Genomic DNA, 26,514 nt, shown 5'->3' on the forward strand with positions numbered 1-26,514 from the left:
CATTCCATAGGCGTCTTAGGGGAAGTTACGCAACACCTGTACACCCAGTATGTGGTCAGTAAGGGGCCATACCTTACTAATGAGTGTGGTGTAAAGGTACCGTTTGGCAAAATCCCTGCTATGTCAAATGTAAGTGCAACTTGAAAGCCATACAAATATTTTCTGATACACTTACTACATGCACAACAATGGTACGCAACTGTTTCAAAGCATCCCTGAAGGTGGCCGTATGAGCCTCAAGGGGAACTGCGAGACACACCTGCGCTCACATTAAGATACATTCGCTTCATTCTACAAACCTCGATGAGACCAGACAACTTATTAACACGCAGCACCCGTTCAACTGGGTCAACACCTGGCAGTGGTGGGACATCAGGTGGGACTGGACTAAAGATCACACCTACTGCACCAGTCTCCAACAGTTATACATTTCCTGCACAATTAAAATGTACTCCAGACTTTCTCAAACAAAGCCAGCGCTCCTCTTTGTATCCTGTCATAAGCTGTCTACGGATCTATAAATATAATGCAGAAGCTATTGGCAACCGCCACACTTTTTTTTATCAACTTTCTCAAAGAGAAAATTGTATTTATTTCTATTTCTGGGCATTATGTTTTACTATTGTTCACAAAAGCTTACTTCACAAACTCAAAATTACAGATAAGTGTTTACATAGTTTAAAAAGTTAAATAAAGTGTAAAAGTATGCACTGTACATAAGAAAAGAAATGTCATCTATAATGATATATTTCATTAAGTATTGCTAATTTAAAAATAAATACTATCTGCTTCTGCTTAATCTTAAAAAGGACAATTTATATTAAAAAGATTTAAATTAAAAACAAACCTGTTGGCACACAAACAAACAGCCAGAGATCCATGATCGCAACCTTGGCAGAAGAAGCACATTTTTAAACTCCATGGTCTTAATTATTTAAATGATATGCATTTGATAATTTTAAATAAAAGTCTGGAGACATGCAAAAGAAAAAAAAATACCTACCAATTAGGGTTGTGCCCATGGACGATAGCATCTTCCAGCGTGATGGGTGACTGACCTCACGATGGAGAAACACCATCGTGATGCCACGCCCCCGCCACGCTGCGAGTCGACACCATAAGCTGCTGTTACATGTGCAAAATATCTTGATCGGATCAATGTTTTATTAGAATTCAACCATGTACATGGGCCCAGAAAAATGTTTTCAGAATATAACAAAGGTTCACATAGGTTCACACTTTCGGTCGGAATATATCATTCGCACATGCGCAATAGGGTTTGAATTAAGAGGAAGTGAATTCCGCGGAGCGGCTATATTCATAGATATGTCAGCTCGGTAATATACGAGATGATCTTTTAAACGTGCTTTTATTAATTTTACGGTTATTATGAAGCGCCTGTTCGCTCATCATTTTAATTTTAATCCGTGTGGTCAGTGATTTTTCTGTTGAACAACTGAGCCGGAAAGAAGCCAGGGTTAGGAGAGGCTAACACGGGCTAACAACATTTAGCCTTTGATTAACATAAAATCCATGGGGGAAATGCTGCAATCTGCATCTTGGCTGCACGTAAAGATGTCGGAATAACATCAGCCTTTATTTAGTCGGGACATGACTGGAAACACAAATCCACCTGATTGTTTGAACGGAGTGAGCGACATTTCTGCTTGAAGCTCACACACCGCCCCAAACAAAGCCGCTGTGTGTGCTGACGGTCCGAGCTCTGCCCGGACACACACTTTTAGACCCGGTTCTCCTGAGGTCGGATGCTCATTCACCTAGAGCTGCGGGACGGATCGCAGTCCTAAGTTTCCCCACACGTAACAACGCATCCCCCCTTCCCGTCAAACACAAAGCTGTAAGTCCGCGCTCCACCGGTCCACTTGACTAGTTAAGTGCGGGAGGGGACTACTTCTTTCTTAGTTGTTATTTTTTTTGTTAAAGTCACTTCCCTCAGTATATACTGGATCATCGCGGATGAGTCATTAGTTGGGAAATAAAATAAATAAAGTAACAAAGTAAAATAATGAATAACAATTATAACGAAAAATTAACCCCCCCCCGATGATATAATCGTCCATCCTGATAGTTTATTGCAAACACAGGCAACTGCCAATTTAAGGGACATCGCCCAACCAATATACCAATATACGCTTTATATTTTGTATTTAAAATTACAGTGCTAACCATTCATCACCTATAAACCGGTTGTATGATGTTTCTTTTCTGTCAATGACTGTTCACCTTTTCATATCTCATGTTCGAACGGGGCTGAGAATAATTAAACTTAGAAAAACATGACAAGCAACAACTCATCTCTGTTTTTACAGGAGTATTTTCAATCCAATCAGAATTGCAACAAAGACTTGTTTCTTTACAGTTACAAGGAACCTCTGTTGGGCTGATCCAGGGTTACCATTTCTGCATGTTTGGTGTCTACATCAGCCACCTCAGTGACTCCCCCAGGTAAACTCACCACAAGGTGCCCGTCACTGTGAGTGAGTAAAATCACATACCTGGGGAGCCCACATCAATAATGGGGACATAGGCTGTCCCTCTCTCCACCACAAATAACACCAGAAGATCACCAGGCATGCCAAAATCCAGAGGTTGGAGTAACATGGTGGGTACTGCACACTGCTCAGAGCAAGTGGCAGCAATACATTTAATTGCCCTACAAGGAATCCAATGACCCCTCCGGCCACGTAGCCTGACCTTAAAGGTTTTTGGGGAGCCTGGTTCACCCACCTGCTGACACTGCTGCAATGCCGCCACAACAGGATTTGGGGCTCCAAAGACTCCTGGTAATTCAAACAGGGCCTGGCCATGCTGATTAAACAGTTCAATGTGGCACCGGTGAATGATCAATTCCTAGAATTCCTGGAGCTCAGGAACCACCATCCCCAGGGACCTCCTTAACTACCAATAGCTCACATTATGATATGGACTTGCCGCAGAGCTTAACCTCCAGCTCTAAATAGCCGACATAAGAGACAGAGAGTCCTTTGGTGGCTCGTAACTGGAACCAATTACAAGATTACGATATCTTAAATGGAGCCCACTTATGTTTTGTTTAGCTTAAGTAAAAAAAGAAAAGTAAACAGAAAACAAACTTGGAACGCACGCCTTGGCCAGACACTTTGAGCGATTCTGCCAAAAAAGCAACCTTGTGTCAGACAAATCGAGACGACAATGCCACCTCGAGTAGCAGTTCTAGGAAACCCAAAGGCGTTTCGACAATAAAACGTACGCAGATTGTTTTCAAAATAAGGCCAAGATGTGGTACCAGTTCAAAGTAATTTATTAAGGCTAAAATGGATTAAAAAAATAAAAAGGACACAATCACACTGGGGAGGGAAAGATTGTGGAGGAGACCCTTCTGGGCCGAGCCTTACCAACAGAGCCCTGGACCGGCTCACGTGGAGGTAATTCACAAAGATAAAAAAAAAAGGGGAAGACACCCCATTCTGTGGCATTTACACACGTTAAGGAATGGAATCCACACCAGAACCCACAGATGATGTCGCCTGACACGCTCGCCTAAGCACCTGGCCCTAAAAAGAAGGGGGGAGAGAAAATAAAACAGGAGTGGCCAATGTGATGTTAGGGCAGCTTAAAACAGCAATCAGTGCTCGGCCTTACACACTCACAAAGGTCTCAAATAAAGCCTAGCACATCTGTTACAGGTCCTCTCGGCAGGTCCTAAATCCAACAAACCTTGGGAGACAGTGGCCTCCAGGAGTGAAGAGGAACAGTGTCCAAGCTCACCAATTGCAGTCTGAAGCCCAGCGACAGTAGCTGGAGCACCGTGGCTCGGAGTTTGCAGCTAAGAGCTACAGTTGTAGCCAACCACACCCAGGATCTCCAGACACCCTATGCCCCGCTGCTGAGAGGAGTGCATAAAAGGGGGCAGACAGGTAGAGCTGGTGCCCACTGGCTGAAACTAGCGGCCGCAAGCTGCAACGGCTATGCAGTCAAATCAAAGCGAAGCCAAACAAAGCAGCAGTGGTGCCTCTGATGCCCCTGAGCTGTGAGGAGAAAGTCATCCACACCTTAATCTCGCTTGGGCGAAGAGGGGAGCCCCAGATGCCAGATTTTTTTTTCCAGCAGGAAGCCCACAGAGTTAGCTACCAGGAAATGGGTGGGATTCTAGCGCGGCACAAAAAGTGCCCAGGTTTTGGGCCAAACCATTTTTAATACTGTTCCCAGGTGGTCAGGGGGTTGTCTGCAGCTGTGCAGCATCATCCTGCTACAGATTGTTGCATGAAAAAGTCATGCTTCAAAAAGAAAATGAACTTTTACAACTTTTTTTGATTAAAGTTTCCTCCTCTTTCGAGGTTAATACACGAGAATGCACCACACTTCATAAGCTGCTCTCTACTTTGATATCAAATTATTACATTTCTTTATTTTGAAAGGGAAATTTTATAACCTGTCAAAAATACAAATATGAGGTTATAGAAAACATACAAGGATTTACGAAACAATGACAAGCACACTGGACACATTTAACTCCACATTTTTTATCTTGGCATCTTTTTTGATTGGATTGCATTGAGGTATTTTTTTGTTGCTGCAATCTTTATAAAGTAAAATGCAAACACTGGGTCAGCTGGAAAAAAAAAAAAAAAAAAAAAAAACATCAGCACAGTTTAGCAGGGTGTGACTCCTTTCATTATTTGAGGTGAGAATGCACATGAAACTGAACTGTATCCTGGGGGAGGATGGGATGGGTGTTCTGTAAAGCATTTTCAGCCAGAATCTCAATCAATGACAGGAATATGAAGGTCCGGGGTCGGAGTGCGGCCTGAAACCCACTGGCAGGAGCTCGATTACTGAGGCTTAGAGCTAGCAGCCACTGGGTGGAGCAAGGTACAACTGCTGTGTGATTTAAAAAAAAAAAAAAAAAAAAAAAAAAACAATCAGGAAGGCCAAACAAAAGCAGCAGTGTGCCTCTGCTGCCCCTAAATACAAACAAAAATTGGTTAAAACACAATAAAATGTAAAAACAGGCAGAGGCTCAGACCAAACAATCTGATATCCTGAGCAGTGAGGAGAAGCTCATCCACACCTTAAGCTCACTGGGGTGTAGAGGGGAGCTCCGGGTGCCAGAGCTCTTTTCTTTTTTAGCTAAAGAACAATTTGTTTAGCACAATCTAAAGCAGATTCAGAGACGGCACCACCGCACTTACCTGGAAGCACAGAGGGTTAGCCACCAGGAAATGGGCGGGGTTTGAGCACCAGACACCAAGTGCTCAAGTGATGGGCCAAACCATTTTTAAACTGCTCCCAGGTAGTCAGGGGGATTGCCTGCAGCTGTTCTGCATCATCCTGCTACAATAATGAGAAAACCTGGTACCGAGAAGTCTTTGAAGCCCAAATAGAAGGACAGCAATGACAGATCGATACACAACATATTTATGATGGGTTGGGAGCAGACGCTCTGCTCACATCCTCTCAAAAGGTGTGCTTTATGATGTCGGCAGATAATATGCCCCACATTTCCCTCGCATTGCATCGCAAATATCCATGGTCAGTCTAAAAAATTAGGCAGAGTGTTAAGACGAGTCTTGGCCCAAACGGATTGGACTCCCACTCAGACACCCCAGGCCTGGTTTTCTCCCACAGCGGAAACTCATCGCATCACGGTTGTGGGGGAGGACATGGCTACCCTAGAATACATTCAGATTACTCTCCATCATGGTTGTAAACAGACTGACCATCCCCTGGCGAAGGCCTTAATTGACTTCTTTTCTCTTCCCCTTCTTTGCTTTCTTTCCATTATTCTTCTGATGGACCAGCTGACCCAAGCAGCTGCATCATCAGTTCTCTGTCTTCTTCATCATGGTCTTCCTTTTTCAGGTATTTATGAGATAGTTGAGCTGTAACTTTAGGGTGCGATGACTCTTCTGTCAAACCCCCCATTGGTGGTACTTTAATGGGTTTGAGTTCAGCATTTGTGAGGTTATACATTTTGTGGTGTTTTTGTGAAATGCTTTTTCAGGCCTTTGGTAAGTCTGTGACTTGAGTGTTTATGGAGCTACAACACCTACAATGCAGACTAGACAAACACACATCAGTATAATGCCGTTTTACATTTTTGCCCTGATGGATAAAAACAAAAACCAAAAACCTTTCTGCGTTGAGGACGGAGAGAGCGGACAACCACAATGCCTAATTTTTTTTTCTTAATTTCTCCCCTTTTGCAAAAGGTTTGAAAATCCATCCAGACTCTTGTTTATATTTTCATTTCCCAACTGCACATTGAAACGATCCGAACGATCCAAATCTGCGAAGGCTGGATGAGACGGCAACAATTTACATAGAAACAGCTGAAGGTGATAATCAAATGAAAATGGAAAGATACCAATTTAAAAACAGAAAATTACGACAACAAAGAAAACATAAATGACAAAAAGCCTAAGACCACATTCCTTACACAGTCAAGAAGCAGCAAACCTTATACAAACAAACTTTCCAGTAAGTGTTTTACAGGTCAAACCAGTTTTAAAGTGATCACAATATTTTATCTGTATGCATGTGTACTGAAACTGTTAAAACAGCGTTAAACTTTTCTATTTATAAGCTTAATCTTTCATTCCTGTTGCATCTTTTATTTTGTTACTTTTTATTTAACAAGAAACCTTATTTTAGTCCAGGTCATCTGGCACCAACAACGATGCCACGTTCAAAGTCACATAAATCCATCTTTCTTCCTCACTCTGATGCTGATCAGGCCAGAAGAGAGAGAGAGAGAAAAGATCTGTTGTTTTTATGCAGATTTCAGCACATTTTGGCTTTTCTGAAAACAAAAGAATGTATAAGTTCATGAAAAAGGCAAATAATTATTTTATTTTGGATTAAATGTCAAAACGCGACCATTAGATCCCAGCCATTGTTAAACTCTACAGAACAAGTTCAACAGGTAAATTTTTGTACCATCAGCTGCATTTCTTTTCCTTCAACCTTGCTTAAATCCTGGCTGTACAACCACCAGCATTATTTTTTGTTCGTGCAGCATTTACTGGCATTCAACAAAGAGCAACGATTTTATTTTCTCCTCAAGGCGGATTTCAAAATGAAGGTAAAACCTTCAACCTTCTACGTGAGCAAATCAGGTTCCAAAACCTCTGCATGCTATTTTGTGCCAACTTTGGTTACACATCCTTGAAAGTGTTTCTTGGAAACTTGAAAACATTCCATTGAACATGGTACAAGTGTTCCTTCCAAAAATAAAGGTGAAATAAAATAAAATAAAAGAATGTGTGTTTTTTATTATTATTATTATTGTTATTATTATTTATTTATTTTTAGTCTTAACATCTGACCGTATTCTTTTTATATTTCAGGTGTTTTAGACTTTTTACGCATTAACTTACTTTAATTTTTTATATTTTAGCTGTTTTTATATTTTAACTTTTCTATTTATCACTTTTATTCCCTTCTCTACTTCTGTGCCGGTCTTAAACCCGGTTGCTTTGAGAGGGTTGAGTCAGGAAGGGCATCCGGCGTAAAACATTGCCAAGTTTACCATGCGACTCGTTCGCTGTGGCGACCCCTGATGGGAAAAGCCGAAAGAGAAACTACTTTATCACATAGACGGTTTATGAGGGTTTTCTCACCATTGGCTGGGGTGTTTGTGTCTGTGCTGACACCCAGGCCAACAGGAGGACAGAACAGACGGCACCTTCTGGGTTCTCTCTTCTTAAGGTTTTTATCTCTCAAGTAATTTCTTTTTTATTTGTGCTTGTTTTTTGTATTTTATTATGAGGGCTTATTTAATTACTTTTTGCATTTGTGTTTTTGCATCCCTGTTTGTTTTTATGTACAGCACCTTGAGCTGTTTTTTTTAACATGAAAGGTGCTATAGAAATAAAATTAATTCGAAATTTAATTGAAAAAAGTAAAAAATCTATTTTTCCCCAAAAAAATGTTTTGTTAAACTATCCAACAACTCTGTTCCTGCTGCTGTCCTACTCAGTTTCTTTATGTTGTTAGTGAGTAAGTTTTCTTTTTCAACTATAATAAGAGTTCTAGTAAATGTTGATTATTGATTAAGAAATGTCTTTCAAAATGATTTGCTCTTGGTGCTGCCTGTTTGTTGAACAGCCGTGGCTGCAAGCTCTGCAGCAAAAGTGAATCGTAAAGTCAGGTTTATTATTTGCTCTGCGTATGCTAATGATGTAAAGCTTTTTTTTTTTAACATTCTAGACATTTTTATTCCATGTCCTCCCTTTCTAAATGATAGGACATGTATTTCATTTATTTAGTGCTCATATCTGAGGTGAAGCTGCACTGAAAAGATATAATGAGGCAGGAAAATAGGAAAACAGGTGGTCTTTGGATGAATTTTAGGCTGGAAGACCATAATTACATTAGATTAGATGATTCAAAACAATTTTTAAAAAGAGGTAAAATGAAGCAAAGTTATCCTAGGGGCTGTTAAAAGAGGAAAAGGCAAAGAGAAAGCAAGATATTTGTTGCCGAACCTCCAAAAGTGCAACGACAGAAAGATAGAAAAACACAGAATAAAAATACTGTTAACTATTGTTAACTACAATTAAGGATTTTAAAAAAAAATAATACAACCGCTGCAGAGGACCCCATTTCATTGTTCGTCCGGGGCCCCCAAACTGCTAAGTCTGCCATTGCACACACACACAAACACTGGTCAAACCTTTACTCGTAAATAAAGTATATTCCTCTCTCCTTCTGAACAAAATCTCTGTCACTCTGTTATACAAGTCCTCCTTATCTACTTCTTTGTGTTTTAGAAGTCTGTCAGTCTAAATAAAGATGTGTTCAGCATTCCACTAATTATTACTTCATGTTTTTGAATGAAAGTCCAACACTGAATAATTTTTTAATAAGATTACAACCGTCATGTTTGCAGTCATTCAAAGCAAAACATCCAAAAATGTGCTCTTCTTCAATAAACTTTATTAGTAATGAATGAAGAACAAAACCAACCCAAAAGGCCTGTGGCAGGGAGCCTTATCCAGCCTGCTTGACACTCAGCATTAGGGGCTACATTGGGGTGGGTGAAGTCATAAATGGTTTTGGAGGTCACTGCTCTTCAGTGGATGGCTAAAATGCAAAGAACACATTTTACTTACTGCCAATTGTGTTAAATAATTATCTGGACTTTAATTTTTTTTTTTATTCCAGACAATGAAACAAAAATGTGTGGTTTGTCATGGTGGCCTGTCAGACTCCTCCCCCTCCAGCTCTGCTGCTCATCACCCTCAGCTGTGACCACTCTACTCATCAGACACCTGCTACTTAAGGAGACCCAGCTTCATCATTCTTTGCCGGTCCGTTAACCCTGATGGTGCTTAGTCTCCAGAAGCTCACTGCGTCTAGCTCCTTGTGTCGTCCTGAGCTACACTTGTCTGTTCTCTGCACTTCAGGTTTTCACCTAATGCCAAGAGTGTCACCTGAACCTTACCACCTCGAGCAGCAGAAGCCGGTGAATGTGAGCCACAGTCTCTGTGCTCATCTAGATTTCCAGCCACGCCACGCATCAAGCCACTGCTCTCAAGATCTCCAGCCACGCCACGCACCCAGAACTCAAGCCACGAGCTCTGTTTGGTCCCTCGCTCTTCAAGTCCCACACGAACGGTACCAGAGTCTTCAATCAAGAGCTGCAGCCATGTTACCCACATCCTCGCCAGGAACCAACAAGAACTCTAATAAACATCTTACTTACCTCTCACCTGTTTCAGCATCTGGGTCCGTCCCGTGTTCTAGTCATGACATGGTTATCCCTAAATCTTATTGTACTAGACCTGTATAGTTATGGAGGGGTGGGTTTCAGGAGGTGGGGGTGTGGTCCTGCCCACAGACTTCAACAATTTTTAACTTTGCATTACACCACAAGATACAACTGCATGTCAAAATAGATCGAATCTCCACTCTGTTTTTCTAATTGAACCTAGTCATTTTTTAGCCTTCTGACATCCTCCTTTATGGTCTTTGCAGCTCTGATACCAGTTAAATGTAAGAAGCTTCACCTTAAATGAATGTAGCCAAAAAAGATTCATCTGAACTTCAAACAAAAAAATACAAAAATGAAAAAATAAAAATTACCCAGGTAAGCCTTTTAAAAATGTTTTGCTTTGGAGCCATCCTGAATGAATAAGTCTTTTATTATATTAAAGACATTGCATTATTGTGGCGCTGTTCAAATGTTATGTTTAGGTCGAGCTAAAAGTTGGTTTTAACTGAACATGGTCATTTATACACAATATAATACAGTTACATAATTTGTATCTAACCAAACAATGGAACTGTGAAGATCTAAAATGAAAAATCAAAACGTTACATTTGTCTAAGAAATTTTTATTTGAAAGTAATTAAAACTCCACAATTCAGCAGATTTACATTCATAAAAAAAACCTAAACCCACATGAAGAAATGTATTTAAAGAGTCACTCCAAAGATAATTTTTAATGTGTTCTTGTAGCATTTTTCATGATGGAGAGCAAAACAAAAAATTAAGATTAAAACTGTATTTCTGAGTTTCTTTCACAAATCATAATGAAACCGGAGCAGATGAAAAAAAAAGCTGTTTGAAAAAACTGAACTGAAAAGGCCACAAGCTCCCTGCTCTGCTCCATTCCAATGCAATCAATTGTACACAAATAGATCCATGAACGTATTAGTTTTCCTCGTCTGAGCTGCCATCTGCATTCAAACTTTACAGCTGGATAGCTGGTAAAAATAAATGTGTCATCTGGAAGATAGCGGGACAGAGTGTAAACAAAGAGATGATGGAAAATGTGGTGGCTTACACTCTGCCAATAGTCTCAAAACTCACAACGAACTCCTGAAGCTCTGAAGAAACTATGTCCTAGAAAATGACAGTTGTTGTTGTTGTTGCTAAAAAAAGCATCAAAGACCACTGGAAATACTTTTAAATAGATCTAGATGACTGGAGATGGGCTTTAGAGGTAAAAGGTTATCTTAATATTCAGACTAAGAAATCCTTCATTAAATATATTGGGATATTTCTGATCCACTGGATAATCAATAAGTAAATAAAATGCATAGAGAAATACATTTATAGTGATAAAGTTCTTCTTTTGTGTGTAACGTGGTTAGATTTTACACTAAATTATTATTTTTAAAGGAGTTTATATATGAATGCAATACATAAAAATGTTAAAAGCAAGCAAAGACATTTGAAGTTGCAAAAAAATGATGTAATCATGCTATAAGGAGGTTTCAGATTGGATCAAAAAAGGTAGAAATTAATCTTGAAGCAAACAAAAACCATATTTTAAAATGCATTTAGTGTGTTTGACATTAAGAGCATCAATCAGCTTTATTTCTGAAGCACTTCACATTGTTTAGACAATATTTATTTATTGAGCTTTTTTATACTATAGGTGGCTCAAAAGCTGTGCAGGAATAGAGAGGTAAATAAAATTTTACTCCTGATGGAACTTATAAACTCTTCAATTACACACAAGCTTTATCATAACACACACCAGTATCTATATAGACATAAGACTTATACACTCATAGTGTGTTCCATACACTCTCCGTATTTTGTTGTCTTCAAAGAAAAAGCTCCTCCTCTTGTCTCACAGTTGGACAGATTTAACTTTTACAGACAATGAATTTGGTGAAAGTCCATATGTTTGCAGAAACTACACAAAAAAACAAACATGAACACACAATTTGAATATTAATAGTGCGTAAAATGATGTACAATATGCAAATGTATGTCTATTGAGATCTGTTGTTTGCAGTTTTATTAAAAGTAAGTAGAAGTGTTACCTCTTCAATGACGCTCTGCATTTCAGCTTCAGTCATCTCACCAACAGATTCAAGTTCCATCTCCAATCCAACTACGTAGTCTGATTCACAAACACAAAAGATCTTTTTAAGTAAAAAATAGTTTAAACGAGGGACACAGTGATAAGAAATGTTAGAATTAATAGTTGACTTACTAGGCCCTTTGGTTGTTGAGGATCGTTTTGTGATGAAATTAAAAAACAGCAATAGTTAAAACTTTTATGACATCAAACAATATCCACCTTTAAAATATTCTGATTACGAATAACTCTGGTAGACGGTTTCACAAAACAAAACATACTTTGCTCTTTTTGTGTTTAAAAGGGTCTAGTATTATTATAAAGGATTGTTTGAAGTAAACATGTAAATTCTTAGCATATTTGACAGATTAAAAAGTTAAAAATCCTACCGGTTGCTGCTGTGATGTTCACTCCAGTACTTCTGACATTCTCAAACACAGAGAACAGAGTGAATGTGTATTTAGTTCCAGCAGTGAGAGATGAGACGGTGTGGTGGATCACTGCATCTCCAGCTGGAGCACTGATGTTTGTCTCTGTGCCGTTAAACTGAAGAACAAAGCTGACATTGGTGTTCACTTTATCCCACTGCAGAGTGATGCTCGTCTCATTCTGTCCTGATGCTTTACAGTTTTTGGCATTTGGAGGAGCTGAAACAGAAAGGAAGATGGCGATGTCTCTAGCAGATTACAAAACATCATTCTTTTAATATATTAAAAAAAATCGCATTGATATTTCAAAAGGATACATTTTGAAGATGAAACAGTTCTAATGTGAAGCTTTATGTTCTTACCAGTGACCACTGTGAGTTTTTGTCCGCTGCTTCTGACGTTCTCCAACACAGAGAAGAGAATAACCGTGTATTTAGTCTGAGCCGTCAGGGATGAGAATGTGTAAGTTACTGGTCCATCTCCATCTGTGGCAGTGATGCTGGTTTCTGTGCCATCAAGCTGAAGAACAAAGCTGACGTTGTTCACTTTGTTCCACTGCAGAGTGATGCTGCTCTCATTCTGTGTTGATTGCCTGATATTTTGGGGATTCTGAGGAGCTGAAAGAACAAAAGACAAAATTTAGATTATAACTTACCCTAAAGTATTTTTTTATGTTGTTTTACTAGAAATATTTAAGTAAATTAAAACACAGTTCATTTTTTTTAATTGAACTGAATATTTCTGCATTTGGAGGAGCTGAAGAAGAAAAACAAGAATAGAAAAGTGTGAAGTTGTGATAAACCTTAGAGATTATGAGAACAGTAATAAGCCACAAACAACCTAAAAGTTTGTTGTATATCAATTAACATTTCAATATTTTGTTACATTCACATGTTTTCTTTTGTAAATACATTATTCACAAGAGGTCTATAATAGAAAACAGTATTGGGGCAGATTTACTAATTGTGTTCAAGAAAAGTTAGTTTAATTTTAAAGTCTCACCAGTCACTGCATCAATGTTGATTCCACTGCTTCTGACATTGTCAAACACAGAGAAGAGAGTGAATGTGTATTTAGTTGCAGCAGTCAGAGATGACACTGTGTAAGTTACAGAGTCATCTGCAGCTGGAGCACTGATGTTTGTTTCTGTGCCATTAAACAGGAGAACAAAGCTGACACTGTTGTTGACTTTGTTCCACCGTAGAGTGATGCTGGTTTCATCTTGACCAGCTGCTCTGAAGCTGTGCTTTGGAACTGAAACAGGAAAAAAAAAACCACATTTATTTGATATACACTCGTATAAATTTAAAAACGTTTTTGTATTACTATAGGGAGAGGTCTCCAACACAAATGTCAATGTCCTCAAGACATCAAAAAATATTTTATGTCGTTTTTTCCAGTATCAGATCAAGCATGGCACTGATGCCAAAAATGTGTTCTTAGCTTTTAGGTATAACAAAAACAGAAATATAATTACACAGTTTTTTTAAGTGGTACTGACATATTTACTAACATAACATTACCTGCACAATATGCAATGTTGCATCCTGGGAGTGTTTGAAGTTTGTAGACATAGAAGTCTCCATAGCAGAGTTTGACCTTAATACTGTATGAGGATGTGGAGGAGCAGCAGGAACTACCATAACTATAACACAAAGAGCGTGTTACAGTTTGGTTGTATTGAGTTGGATGAGGTTGTGTCATCTTCCAACGGTTATAACTGCTGCTACATCTGCTGTCTTGTACACAAGTTTCAGGAATCTGAGCGCTGGTTTGTCCCACAAACATGCGATACCAGCCTTCAGGGGAGGAGTATCCTCTACAGTATGAATTTCCATATATGTTATATTCAGAAAGCCAGTTATCATTCAGTTCACTGTAATGTTGACAGGCTTCACCACACTGAGCTGTTCCATTGATGATGACACAGTCCTGGCCTGGAGGACAGAAGGTCTGTCCACATGAAACATATTGGTCATCTATATTTAAAAAGGAAAGACAAGAAAATACTTTTAGACATTGCAAAATGAAAAAATGTTTAGCATTACATTATACATGGAAAACAGGTTTTTAATTTAGTCAGATCTTAAAGTCATTAACATCTAAAGTCACACCATTGAATCAAAAGTAATTATTATAAGGTGCAGAATAAGAAAAAAGATAGCAAGTAACATTAAATGAGGTTTAACTTAGAAAACATTAACCACAATATTTAGTTGAGACAGTTCCTAAAATATTTTTGAAATTGGGATTTTTGAAATTTAACATTTTTAGTAAGTTGATGAAGTGAAACATCTTACCAGTAAAAGCATATAGATCCACTGGATTACTTCTGGCGTTCTCAAACACAGAGTAGAGATTGAAATAGTATGAAGTGCCAGCACTGAGAGATGAGACAGTGTAAGTGACTGGTCCATCTCCATCTGATGCAGGAATGATCCTTCGTCCATTATAATAATACTCCAGGACATAACTGGCATTGTTCACTTTACTCCACTGCAGAGTGATGCTGTTGAAACTTGTTCCAAGTAAACTGAATGTTTTTACATTTGGAGGAGCTGAAACACAAAAGCATTAATGAATCTTTGTTAAGTCTTTTAATGAGGCAGTTGTGAAAGTTATTCTCTACCCAGAAAAGTGATGTTAAAGGCTGCTTTAGTGTCTAGAACAGTGTTTTTCAACCTTTTTTGAGCCACGGCACACTTTAACCTTGACAAAAATCCCGCGGCACACCAGCATCCAAAAAAAAAAAAAAAAAAACAGAGATTCATGGTCTGTATTGATCGACAGCCCCCCGCTTTTGTGATAATTGTGGCCGGAAAAGCAGGAAGTTGCGGCTGTTTTTTCTAAGAGATGAAATGAAAGTTAAATTAGAAAATTTAAAAACTGTGTGTGGGGGGGGGTGGTGCTGGGCCTGGGGTGTCGGCGCCTCCGGGGGTGGGGCCCCTGGGCTGGGTGGGCCTGGCCCCCTTGCTGGGGGGGGGGGGGGGGGACAGCTGTTTGACCACCGGGGGACAGTCTATCAGCTGTCCCCAACTTACCCCCTTCGTCATATAACCTCATAATAGGGTGAGGGGGTGGGGGGGTCTAGCCTGCGATGCACCTTGGGGGGGGGGGTTTACTAGGCAGTGGCCCCCCTCCTATGGTTGCCGTATGGAGTGGGCCCCCCCTCTTTCGGTTTTATTTGCACCTTAGACATGTAGGGCCCTTGGTAGGGGGGGTGCTTGGACATCACTGCCAGCAAGCAGCGGATGTCCTCCTAGCACCCTACCCGCCAATTTTAACCGCACCTTAGACATTTAGGGCCCCTTGGTGGGGAGGGTGAGGGGACGTCACTGTGAGTAATCAGGAGATGTCCCCTTAATGCCCTACCCGCCAATTTTAACTGCACCCCCCTTAGTACACACACCCCTCCCCCCTCAATATATACATCCCAACATAAACACACACACATGCACACACACACCCTCTCAAACACACATACACGCACACACATTTTGCAAGGAAGGTGGGACCTGGGTCCATCTGTCCCCTACCTCTTCCCTGGTGGGGGGTGCGGGCCCCTTTGCAACGGCGGCCGTGTCCCCGGGGTGCCGGCTTCCTGGGCCCGGCGGTGCTCTCTCCGCGCGGTAGGGGAGTTCACATTACATCTGAGCCGGGGGTGTCTGGTCCCTGGGGGGTGGGTTCTGGTCCTTGCTCCTGAGTGCTGGGCCCCGCCAAATTTCCAACTGTGGCCGAGCCTGGTCGGGCCATATTTATAACACCCCTTGTGGGCCCTCTTTTTTTCCCCGGGGTTCCCCCCTCCTGGGCGGGGGTGGCGGGCCCCCTGCCTCGCTCCTCCCTGGACCAACCGTGGGCCGGGCGGATGGCTGCCTGGAGTGCGGAGCGGGTCTCCCTTGGGGGGTCCTGGCTCGTACCTGGGGTTGGGGCGGGGGGATGCCCGGAACTCCTGGGTGGTGGTGGGGTGCTCGTTTGGGGCTGTGGGCGTCCTTCTCCGGTGGGGCTCTGCGTTGGGTTCTCCCGGCGGGGGGGCTGCTCTCCTGGTTGGGCTGGGGCAGCGCTCTTTCATTCCATGCTTCCCTGGCCTCTGGCTCTGGGGGCCTCGCGGCGGCCCTGCTGGCCCTGGCCTGGGTGGCGGTCTTGGTCGCCCGGGGGGCGGTTGTTCCCTGCCTGTTCCTGTGTGGCGTTGGGGGAATTCCGGCTGCCGCTGCTGCTGCGGTGGGGGTCTTGGGGTGGGGATGGCTGGGCACTCTCCCTCCTTCTTTTCACGTTCCACCATCCATTTTAGAAGAACATAAACACTCACCTGAGCACTGGTGTTAGCTCACCTTTGCACTAATAGCTTGCATGACTGAATGACTGAAATATTTCACACTAGTTGGTTTTAAGGCATAAGTATGCGTGTGTGAACACTATCTGTTTTGTGTACATGTCGACAGGTGGACATTTTTGCAGCTAGCAGGTGTGTTTATAACATTTGAGTGTGTGTGTGGACGGGCCCAGCCCTTTTTGTACTGCATTTGAACCTTACCATAATGATTAACAACCAGTAAACTTGTTGCTGTATGCTGCTTCATGGTCTTATCCCCCTTCCCCTCCTATTATCACCCCCTACCCCCCTCTCTCTAGCGTCCCTCTCTCTTCTTCCCCTCTTTCCTTTTCCGTCCGGTCCAACACCAAAGATTTTCAGACATGATTGAAATTAATAAAGTTTGGCCTCAATTACAAAAGGGGTTTATTCAGACATACCTTTGGTTTGTCTGAAGATGAATAACCCCTCTTGTTAAAGCAAAATATGTCCAACACAAGAGGCCCTCCGCTCTCGTCTGTCTGCCCAGCTGTTGGACAGGACAAGTTAAAAAAAAAAAAAAGAAAAAGAAAATTTAGAAACTGTTTGTTTGTTGTGGTTTCAAGGCGTTTCGCAAGGACAACTCATTGTGCGCTGGGACACTGCGCTGGGACACCTTTAAGCCAATGCATCATGGGAGATGTAGTGTGAAAACTGCCGAAAACTTGCAGAAAGACTCGCGTCTCTGAGCTTCATTGTATTGTCCACTTGTTTTACGGTCTGACACCGGACTCTGTGGAAAGCTACACCGCTAAAGAAGAGCTTTAGCTGTCATTTTTGTTAGAACTGAGCGACTTTATCAGCAGAATTAAGAACAAGGAAGTGAAGACTTTAAGCACTTCTGATTGGTCAGACTGATGACATGTGATTAAGCCTTCAAGAATGATTGGTGTAGACAGTTAAAGGGACGGGACTTTTCCGCAAACTGTCATAGCTGCAGGGAAATCGCGGTAGCGTCATTCTTATCAAAATTTCTTTAATAGAATTAAATAAACACAAAGAAAAAGTAATTTTAAGATCTTTTATATTCCTTACTACTCAGTGTTTTATCAGGGCCTGTTTGGATGAACAAAGAGCTGATATCCTGGAGATGGGAAATGTTTTTAGATCAGTGAATGATTAATGAGGGCAATTTCCCACGGCACACTTGACCATCTCCCACGGCACACTGGTTGAAAAACACTGGTCTAGAAGACAAGTCATCCATGCATGGAAATGTGGTTCTGTGACAGCAAGGTAAGTCCTTTTTGGTGTAGAAATGTACTTTGTGACATTTTTTTGTGACATTCCTGATTTCTAATCAATTAAATCAAATCTATTTCTCACTGTCTTTCCCCATGAGTTCAGGGGGTGGTGGGCGTGAAAGAAGTCGGGGGCTGTGTGTAGGTACAGGGAGGGGGGCCCCATTTTTTATTTTTTACTTTGTGCTTGTCTATATTAATTTGTCATGCTTGTTTGTTTGCTTGCTTATGTATTTATTTATTTATCCAAACTTGCATAGTCAATATTCATTGTCGTGGGTCATGTGTTTTAATGGAGGGGAGTGGGAAGGGTGAAGGGTGGGTTGGGTTTTTACTGTAATGTTGTGTGTTTTTTGTTTTTAATGTTAAAGCGCTTCGAGCTGCACAAAATGCATAAGTGTTATTTTATAAATAAAGTTTGATTTGATTTTATATTATTTATTTTGTTTTGTTTTAATAGAAAGCAGTTTGTGTTATACTTATATATGAAAAGTGCTTTATAAATTAAGTTTTATTTGATTTGATCAATGATTCTTTATGTAAAGGAATCAGTAATTCTCATGGTAAATAGTTGCTGAACATTTTTTATCCAGAAATATTGTTAATTTAGTCATTCTTTTTTCATTCTTTTTTCTTGGAAGACATGTAGCAAAAGTATTTCTATGTATTTACTGTATTTGTCAACTTTTCTTAATAGTCATTCAAATGATGGAGAAGTACTGGAAGATTTGTTTTTTCATTTTTTTTTTTTTAATAACTTGTCCTGTCCAACAGCTAAGCAGGCAGATGAGAGCTGAGGGCCTCTTGTGTTGGACATATTTTACTTTAACAAGAGGGGTTATTAATCTTCAGACAAACCAAAGGTGTGACTGAACAAACCCCTTTTGTAATTGAGGCCAAACTTTATTCATTTCAACCATGATTGAAAATCTTTGGTGTTGGACCGGACGGCAAAGGAAAGATGGGAAGACGAGGGAGGGATGTCAGAGGGGGGGGGGGGGGGGGGGGGGGGGGGTAAGACCATGAAGCAGCATAGAGCAGACAGGTTTACTGGTTGTTTATCATTACGGTACAGTTCAAATGTAGTACAAAAAGGGCGGGGCCTGTTCACACACTCTCATATATTATCAACACACCTGCTAGCTGCAAAAAATGTTCACATGTCAACATGTACACAAAACAGATAGTGTTCACGAACGCATACCTATGCCTTTAAACCAACTAGTGTGAAATCTTTCATTCATTCAATCATGCAAACTATAAGTGCAAAGGTAAGCTAACACCTGTGCTCAGGTGAGTGTTTATGTTCTTCTAAAATGGATGGTGGAATGTGAAAAGAAGGAGGAGGAGCGCCCAGCCACCCCCACACCCAGACCCCCGCCGCAGCAGCAGCGGCAGCCGGAATTCCCCCAACGCCACACAGGAACAGGCAGGGAACAACCGCCCCCCGGGCGACCAAGACCGCCACCCAGGACCGCCGCGAGGCCCCCAGAGCCAGAGAGCAGGGAGGCGCGGAGGGAAAGAGAGTGCCGCCCCAGCCCAGCCAGGAAAGCAGCCCCCCCACCGCGCCGGAAGAGCCCAACGCAGGGCCCCACCGGAGAAGGACGCCCACAGCCCCAGACGAGCACCCCACCACCACCCAGGAGTTCCGGGCATCCCCCCGCCCCTACCCCAGGTACGAGCCAGGACCCCCCAAGGGAGACCCGCTCCGCACTCCAGGCAGCCACCCACCCGGCCCACGGTTGGTCCAGGGAGGAGCAAGGCAGGGGCCCGCCGCCCCCGCCCAGGAGGGGGGAACCCCGGGGAAAAAAGGGTGGCCCACAAGGGGTGTTATAAATATGGCCCGACCGGGCTCGGCCATGTTGGAAGTTTGGCGGGGCCCAGCGCTCAGGGGCAAGGACCAGGACCCACCCCCCAGGGACACGAACACCCCCGGCTCAGGTGTAATATGAACTCCCCCACCATGCGGAGAGAGCACCACCGGGCCCAGGGAGCCGGCACCCAAGGGACACGGCCGCCATCGCCAAGAGGCCCGCACCCCCCACCAGGGAAGGGGTAGGGGACAGATGGACCCAGGTCCCACCTTCCTTGCAAAATGCGTGTGCGTGTATGTGTGTTTGAGAGGATGTGTGTGTGCATGTGTGTGTGTTTATGTTGGAATGTATATATTGAAGGAGGAGGGGTGTGTGTACTAAGGGGGGTGCAGTTAAAATTGGCGAGTAGGGCACTAAGGGTGATCACTGTGAGTAATCAGGAGATGTCCCCTCACCCTCCCCACCAAGGGGCCCTAAATGTCTAAGGTGCGGTTAAAATTGGCGGGTAGGGTGCCAGGAGGACATCTGCTGCTTGCTTGCAGTGATATCCAAGCACCCCCCCTACCAAGGACCCTATATGTCTAAGGTGGAAATAAAACCGAAAGAGGGGGGGCCCACTCCATACGGCAACGATAGGAGGGGGGCCACTGCCAAGTAGCCCCCCCCCCAAGGCGCATCGCAGGCTAGACCCCCCTACCCCCTCACCCTAATATGAGGTTATATGAGGAAGGACATATTGTTGATGACTTTACAGCTGTAATATGAACTCCCCCACCATGCGGAGAGAGCACCACCGGGCCCAGGGAGCCGGCACCCAAGGGACACGGCCGCCATCGCCAAGAGGCCCGCACCCCCCACCAGGGAAGGGGTAGGGGACAGATGGACCCAGGTCCCACCAGCTGTCCCCCCCCCCCCCACCCCCAGCAAAGGGGCCAGGGCCACCCAGCCCAGGGGCCCCACCCCCGGAGGCGCCGACACCCCAGGCCCGGCACCACCCACCCCACACAGAGAGAGGAGCCAGAAAGCGTTCCCGGGGCTAGCGGGTCGGGGTCTCCGCTGAGGCAACAACTGATTGCCTCAGCGGAGACCCCGACCCGCTAGCCCCCCCGACCCGACCCGTACCAAGTTGTTTTTTCATTTTATTTTTACATCATAGCTGCAAGTCAATAAATTCTTTCAGCTGTTGTCTTCCAGCTGGACCTGGAAGATTTTGTGTTTCTTCTAGAAGATTCAGCCTTCAAGAGATTTTAAATATCAAATCTACTCATTATACATACCAGTGACTGCATCAATGCTGATTCCACTGCTTCTGACATTGTCAATCACAGAGAAGAGAGTGAATGTGTATTTAGTTGCAGCAGTCAGAGATGACACTGTGTAAGTTACAGAGTCATCTGCAGCTGGAGCACTGATGTTTGTTTCTGTGCCATTAAACAGGAGAACAAAGCTGACACTGTTGTTGACTTTGTTCCACCGTAGAGTGATGCTGGTTTCATCTTGACCAGCTGCTCTGAAGCTGTGCTTTGGAACTGAAACAGAAAGAAACATCCATCAATGTTTACTACTGATAGCTTCATAATAGAATGATTGGTTCAAAAATTATTTATCTAATCCTAATTGATTAATTTAGTTTGTGTATCAATGCCATTTTTTCTTTAATCAAAATAAGTTCAACTCTATTCCTAAAACAATATTTATAGTAAGATAAAGCTAAGCAACTGATGGCAAAACATTACCTGCACAATATGCAGTGTTGCATCCTGGGAGTCTTTGAAGTTTGTAGACATAGTAGTCTCCATAGCAGAGTTTGACCTTAATAGTGTATGAGTATGTGTTGGAGCAGCAGGAACTACCATAACTATAACACAGAGAGCGTGTTACAGTTTGATTGTATTGAGTTGGATGAGGTTGTTTCATCTGCAAATGGCTATAACTGCTGCATCTGCTGTCTTGTACACAAGTTTCAGGAATCTGAGCGCTGGTTTGTCCCACAAACATGCGATACCAGCCTTCAGGGGAGGAGTATCCTCTACAGTATGAATTTCCATATATGTTATATTGAGAAAGCCAGTTATCATTCAGTTCAGTGTAATGTTGACAGGCTTCACCACACTGAGCTGTTCCATTGATTATGACACAGTCCTGGCCTGGAGGACAAACAGTCTGTCCACATAAAACATTTCGCTCATCTATATTTAAAAAAGAAAAGAAAAGAAAATACTATTAGACATTGCAAAATGAAAAAAATGTTCAGCATTACATTATACATGGAAAACAAAAGTCATCAACATCTAAAGTCACACCATTGAATCAAAAGTAATTATTATAAGGTGCAGAATAAGAAAAAAGATAGCAAGTAACATTAAATGAGGTTTAACTTAGAAAACATTAACCATAATATTTAGTTGAGACAGTTCCTAAAATATTTTTGAAATTGGGATTTTTGAAATTTAACATATTTTTAGTAAGTTGATGAAGTGAAACATCTTACCAGTAAAAGCATATAGATCCACTGGATTACTTCTGGCGTTCTCAAACACAGAGTAGAGATTGAATGAGTATCTAGTGCCAGCACTGAGAGATGAGACAGTGTAAGTGACTGGTCCATCTCCATCTGATGCAGGAATGATCCTTCGTCCATTATAATAATACTCCAGGACATAACTGGCATTGTTCACTTTATTCCACTGCAGAGTGATGCTGTTGAAACTTGTTCCAAGTAATCTGAATGTTTTTACATTTGGAGGAGCTGAAACACAAAAGCATTAATGAATTTTTGTTAAGTCTTTTAATGAGGCAGTTGTGAAAGTTATTATTTACCCAGAAAAGTGATGTTAAAGGCTGCTTTAATGTCTAGAAGACAAGTCATCCATGCATGGAAATGTGGTTCTGTGACAGCAAGGTAAGTCCTTTTTGGTGTAGAAATGTACTTTGTGACATTTTTTTATTGTTTTCATGGCCATTTTACTATTCCTGATTTCTAATCAATTAAATCAAATCTATTTCTCACTGTCTTTCCGCATGAGTTCAGGGGGTGGTGGGTGTGAAAGAAGTCGGGGGCTGTGTGTAGGTACAGGGAGGGGGTTCCCATTTTTAATTTTTTACTTTGTGCTTGTCTATATTAATTTGTCATGCTTGTTTGTTTGCTTGCTTATGTATTTATTTATTTATCCAAACTTGTGTAACCCTGCCTACCTGGATAACCCTAGGTGGGAGGTCAACTATGCTCGCAATGTGAACTTCTTTCTTTATACTCAAGGTTTGTACAGGAGGAATGCGGTAGTAGATACTAATTACCCTTCCGACCCACAATAACACACTTGACACAGATCAAATTGTAGAAAGGAAAAATAATCTATATTCAGATTTTTTTTCAAGTTATTCAGTACACATTCTTTCATGGAAATAAAATGTTGACATCAACATATAAATTAAGAACAAAAATTAAATTATGGGTGTGGTGTAAAAAAAAAAACAAGATACAATGAAAGAATCGAAAAATCAATCAATCACAACATAGAATAATATTCAGTATTTCTTAATAAATCACCGTTGGATCCAACAACACCTTAAATGGTAACTGAAAACAAATACCCTTTATGGAGTAAAGCCCTTAAATTCTGAGATCTCAGAAGAAAAAATAGAAAAACTGAAAAAGACTCCAGTAATGGAGGTGGGGGGAAAAAAAAGAAGTGCACTTAGAAAAATTGAAAAAATAATACTTGCACGTCCTGAGACGGGAAATGAAGCTTTACCACTCCTTTGGTTTCGAAGCTGTAAGTCTGGGAAAATCAGGTAAGCTTGAGTTCAGGTGGAGCCACAGCAAAAGCGTGAATTCCGCGTAGATCCGGAGGAATTCGGTCCACTCATTGAAGCCAAGTCCACTCCTTGAAGCACGTGGAAAAAAACCAGCCTACACACATGTGTAAGGTAGTTAGCCAACTCAAGTTTTTCTTCTTGCTGTATCCTCAAAAATAATATCTTGCACATTCCTACTCCTCAACATTAACAATGCAATTGTGCTTTTTTTTTAAAATAGAAATTCTCATTAAAGTAAACACAGAACATAAAATAAACATTTCTCTTCTTGGCTCCGTGTACGCACGCTAGCTTGTAAGCTTGCTAACTCGGCCAGCTTATTCAACATCAACTGAAAGCAACTTTAAACTCACCAAGATATCTTTTCATTCAAACACACTCTGTCTTGAATCCTTAAAACGATTTTCCAGTGTCTGGATCACTGCAAAGCTGCATTTGATTTTTTCAAGAAGCACGATGTCTCGTCATCTAGCAGTGTCGTCGCAGATCAAAGAAAAACAATGAGAAGAAGCTTCCTCCTTCCTTGACACTTTAGGAAACGTCTCTCAAAAAGGGTGTCTCCCCCTAGTGTCTGAGTAAAGGTACTGTACATAAGATGTATGATTGAACATCTAAACTTAATCAGGGTTACACTTGCATAGTCAATATTCATTGTCGTGGGTCATGTGTTTTATTGGAGGGGAGTGGGAAGGGTGAAGGGTGGGTTGGGTTTTTACTGTAATGTTGTGTGTTTTTTGTTTTTAATGTTAAAGCGCTTCGAGCTGCACAAAATGCATGATAAGCGTTATTTTATAAATAAAGTTTGATTTGATTTGATTTTATATTATTTATTTTGTTTTGTTTTAATAGAAAGCAGTTTGTGTTATACTTATATATGAAAAGTGCTTTATAAAAAAAGTTTTATTTGATTTGAACAATGATTCTTTATGTAAAGGAATCAGTAATTCTCATGGTAAATAGTTTCTGAACATTTTTTCATTATTTTTTATTGGAGGACATGTTGTAAAACTATTTGTATGTATTTACTGTTTCTGTCAACTTTTCTTAATAGTCATTCAAATGATGGAGAAGTACTGGAAGATTTGTTTTTTTCATTTTATTTACATCATAGCTGCAAGTCAATAGATTCTTCCAGCTGTTGTCTTCCAGCTGGACCTGGAAGATTTTGTGTTTCTTCTAGAAGATTCAGCCTTCAAGAGATTTTAAATATCAAATCAACTCATTATACATACCAGTGACTGCATCAATGCTGATTCCACTGCTTCTGACATTGTCAATCACAGAGAAGAGAGTGAATGTGTATTTAGTTGCAGCAGTCAGAGATGACACTGTGTAAGTTACAGAGTCATCTGCAGCTGGAGCACTGATGTTTGTTTCTGTGCCATTAAACAGGAGAACAAAGCTGACACTGTTGTTGACTTTGTTCCACCGTAGAGTGATGCTGGTTTCATCTTGACCAGCTGCTCTGAAGCTGTGCTTTGGAACTGAAACAGAAAGAAACATCCGTCAATGTTTACTACTGATAGCTTTATAATAGAATGATTGGTTCAAAAATTATTTATCTAATCCTAATTGATTAATTTAGTTTGTGTATCAATGCCATTTTTTCTTTAATCAAAATAAGTTCAACTCTATTCCTAAAACAATATTTATAGCAAGATAAAGCTAAGCAACTGATGGCAAAACATTACCTGCACAATATGCAGTGTTGCATCCTGGGAGTGTTTGAAGTTTGTAAACATAGTAGTCTCCATAGCAGAGTTTGACCTTAATAGTGTCTGAGGATGTGTAGGAGCACCAGGAACCACCATAACTAATACACAAATAGCTTGTTACAATTTGGTTGTATTGAGTTGGATGAGGTTGTTTCATCTGCAAATGGCTATAACTGCTGCATCTGCTGTCTTGTACAAAAGTTTCAGGAATCTGAGCGCTGGTTTGTCCCACAAACATGCGATACCAGCCTTCAGGGGAGTAGTAGCTTCCACTACAGTATGAATTTCCATTGATGTTATATTCAGAAAGCCAGTTATCATTCAGTTCAGTGTAATGTTGACAGGCTTCACCACACTGAGCTGTTCCATTGATGATGACACAGTCCTGGTCTGGAGGACAAAAGGTCTGTCCACATGAGAAATATGGCTGATCTATTGTAAGAAAAAAATAAATTAAATAACATACAAAAAATGTCATTCGTAAGACTGTTTGCGAAAAAAAATCAAATGATTGAGTCATAAAAAGAAGTTTTGGTCTTGAAAATGGGTCATTGCACCTGGACTTAAAGTCTTATTTCCTAAAACTTTTCACCATTCATCCAAGTGATTTCATCAGTCCAGATGCCATGAATCAACCTCAAGACCACATCACCTGGATGAATCGAAACCCTATTGACTTTTTTTTAAATCAGGATTTAAATTCTTGAAAGGAAAAACGTGTTAGCAAAATAAAAAATTCTGTGCATCATAAAAAGTTATTTGATAAATAAATATTTCGTAATGTAAATGATGAAGTGAAAGATCTTACATGTTAAAGCTTGAAGCTGAACTCCACTACTTCTGGCATTTTCAAACACAGAGAAAAGAGTAAACGTGTAGGTAGTGTTTGCACTGAGAGAAGAAACTGTGTAAGTTATTGGTCCATCTGAGGCAGAAATATTCTTCCATCCTTGATTATACTGGAGAACATAGCTGGCAGATTTCACTTTACTCCACTGCAAAGTGACGCTTCTGTCAGTTTTTTCTATTAAACTGAAAACTTCCACATTTTGAGGAGCTGAAACAAAAAGGAATATTTTTTTCATCCCATATGTTTTAAAAATGTATATGCTTAAGCAGTAAAAATCATTTGGAAAAGTTAAAGTCTTTAAATTTGATTATTATCTGATGTGTTTTATCTATAAGCACATTGAATACAAAATGATGCAAATGTCTCAGGCAGCACATCTATTTCAAATGAAACAATTTGACCTCGAAGGAAACAAGCTGGATAATTTTTCTACTGTTTCTAGACAATAATTTAACAATCAGTCTTTCCCTTTTCATT

The 26,514-nt window shown here is 41.1% G+C and overlaps 1 protein-coding gene and 1 long non-coding RNA gene across 2 annotated transcripts; both read right to left on the reverse strand.

Moving 5' to 3' along the window:
* Window positions 1-4,388: 4,388 nt before the first annotated feature.
* On the reverse strand, window positions 4,389-5,253 carry LOC111949215. Its single transcript, XR_002875233.1, has 2 exons — window positions 5,193-5,253; window positions 4,389-4,881 (listed from the first exon to the last, which is right to left on the reverse strand). It is a non-coding gene; the product is annotated as an uncharacterized LOC111949215 (long non-coding RNA).
* Window positions 5,254-10,358: 5,105 nt separating this feature from the next.
* On the reverse strand, window positions 10,359-25,246 carry LOC111949209. Its single transcript, XM_023965785.1, has 13 exons — window positions 25,164-25,246; window positions 24,705-24,956; window positions 22,145-22,402; window positions 21,390-21,842; window positions 20,931-21,182; window positions 14,551-14,808; window positions 13,774-14,229; window positions 13,253-13,504; window positions 12,613-12,867; window positions 12,212-12,469; window positions 11,958-11,963; window positions 11,785-11,864; window positions 10,359-11,654 (listed from the first exon to the last, which is right to left on the reverse strand). The coding sequence occupies exons 4-13, from the start codon at window positions 21,649-21,651 to the stop codon at window positions 11,589-11,591; spliced, it is 2,145 nt and encodes a 714-aa protein (XP_023821553.1). The 5' UTR covers window positions 21,652-21,842; window positions 22,145-22,402; window positions 24,705-24,956; window positions 25,164-25,246; the 3' UTR covers window positions 10,359-11,588.
* Between the last annotated feature and the right edge of the window lie 1,268 nt (window positions 25,247-26,514).

Source organism: Oryzias latipes, chromosome 18, assembly GCF_002234675.1.
Source record: "Oryzias latipes chromosome 18, ASM223467v1".
Lineage (NCBI taxonomy): Eukaryota > Metazoa > Chordata > Actinopteri > Beloniformes > Adrianichthyidae > Oryzias > Oryzias latipes.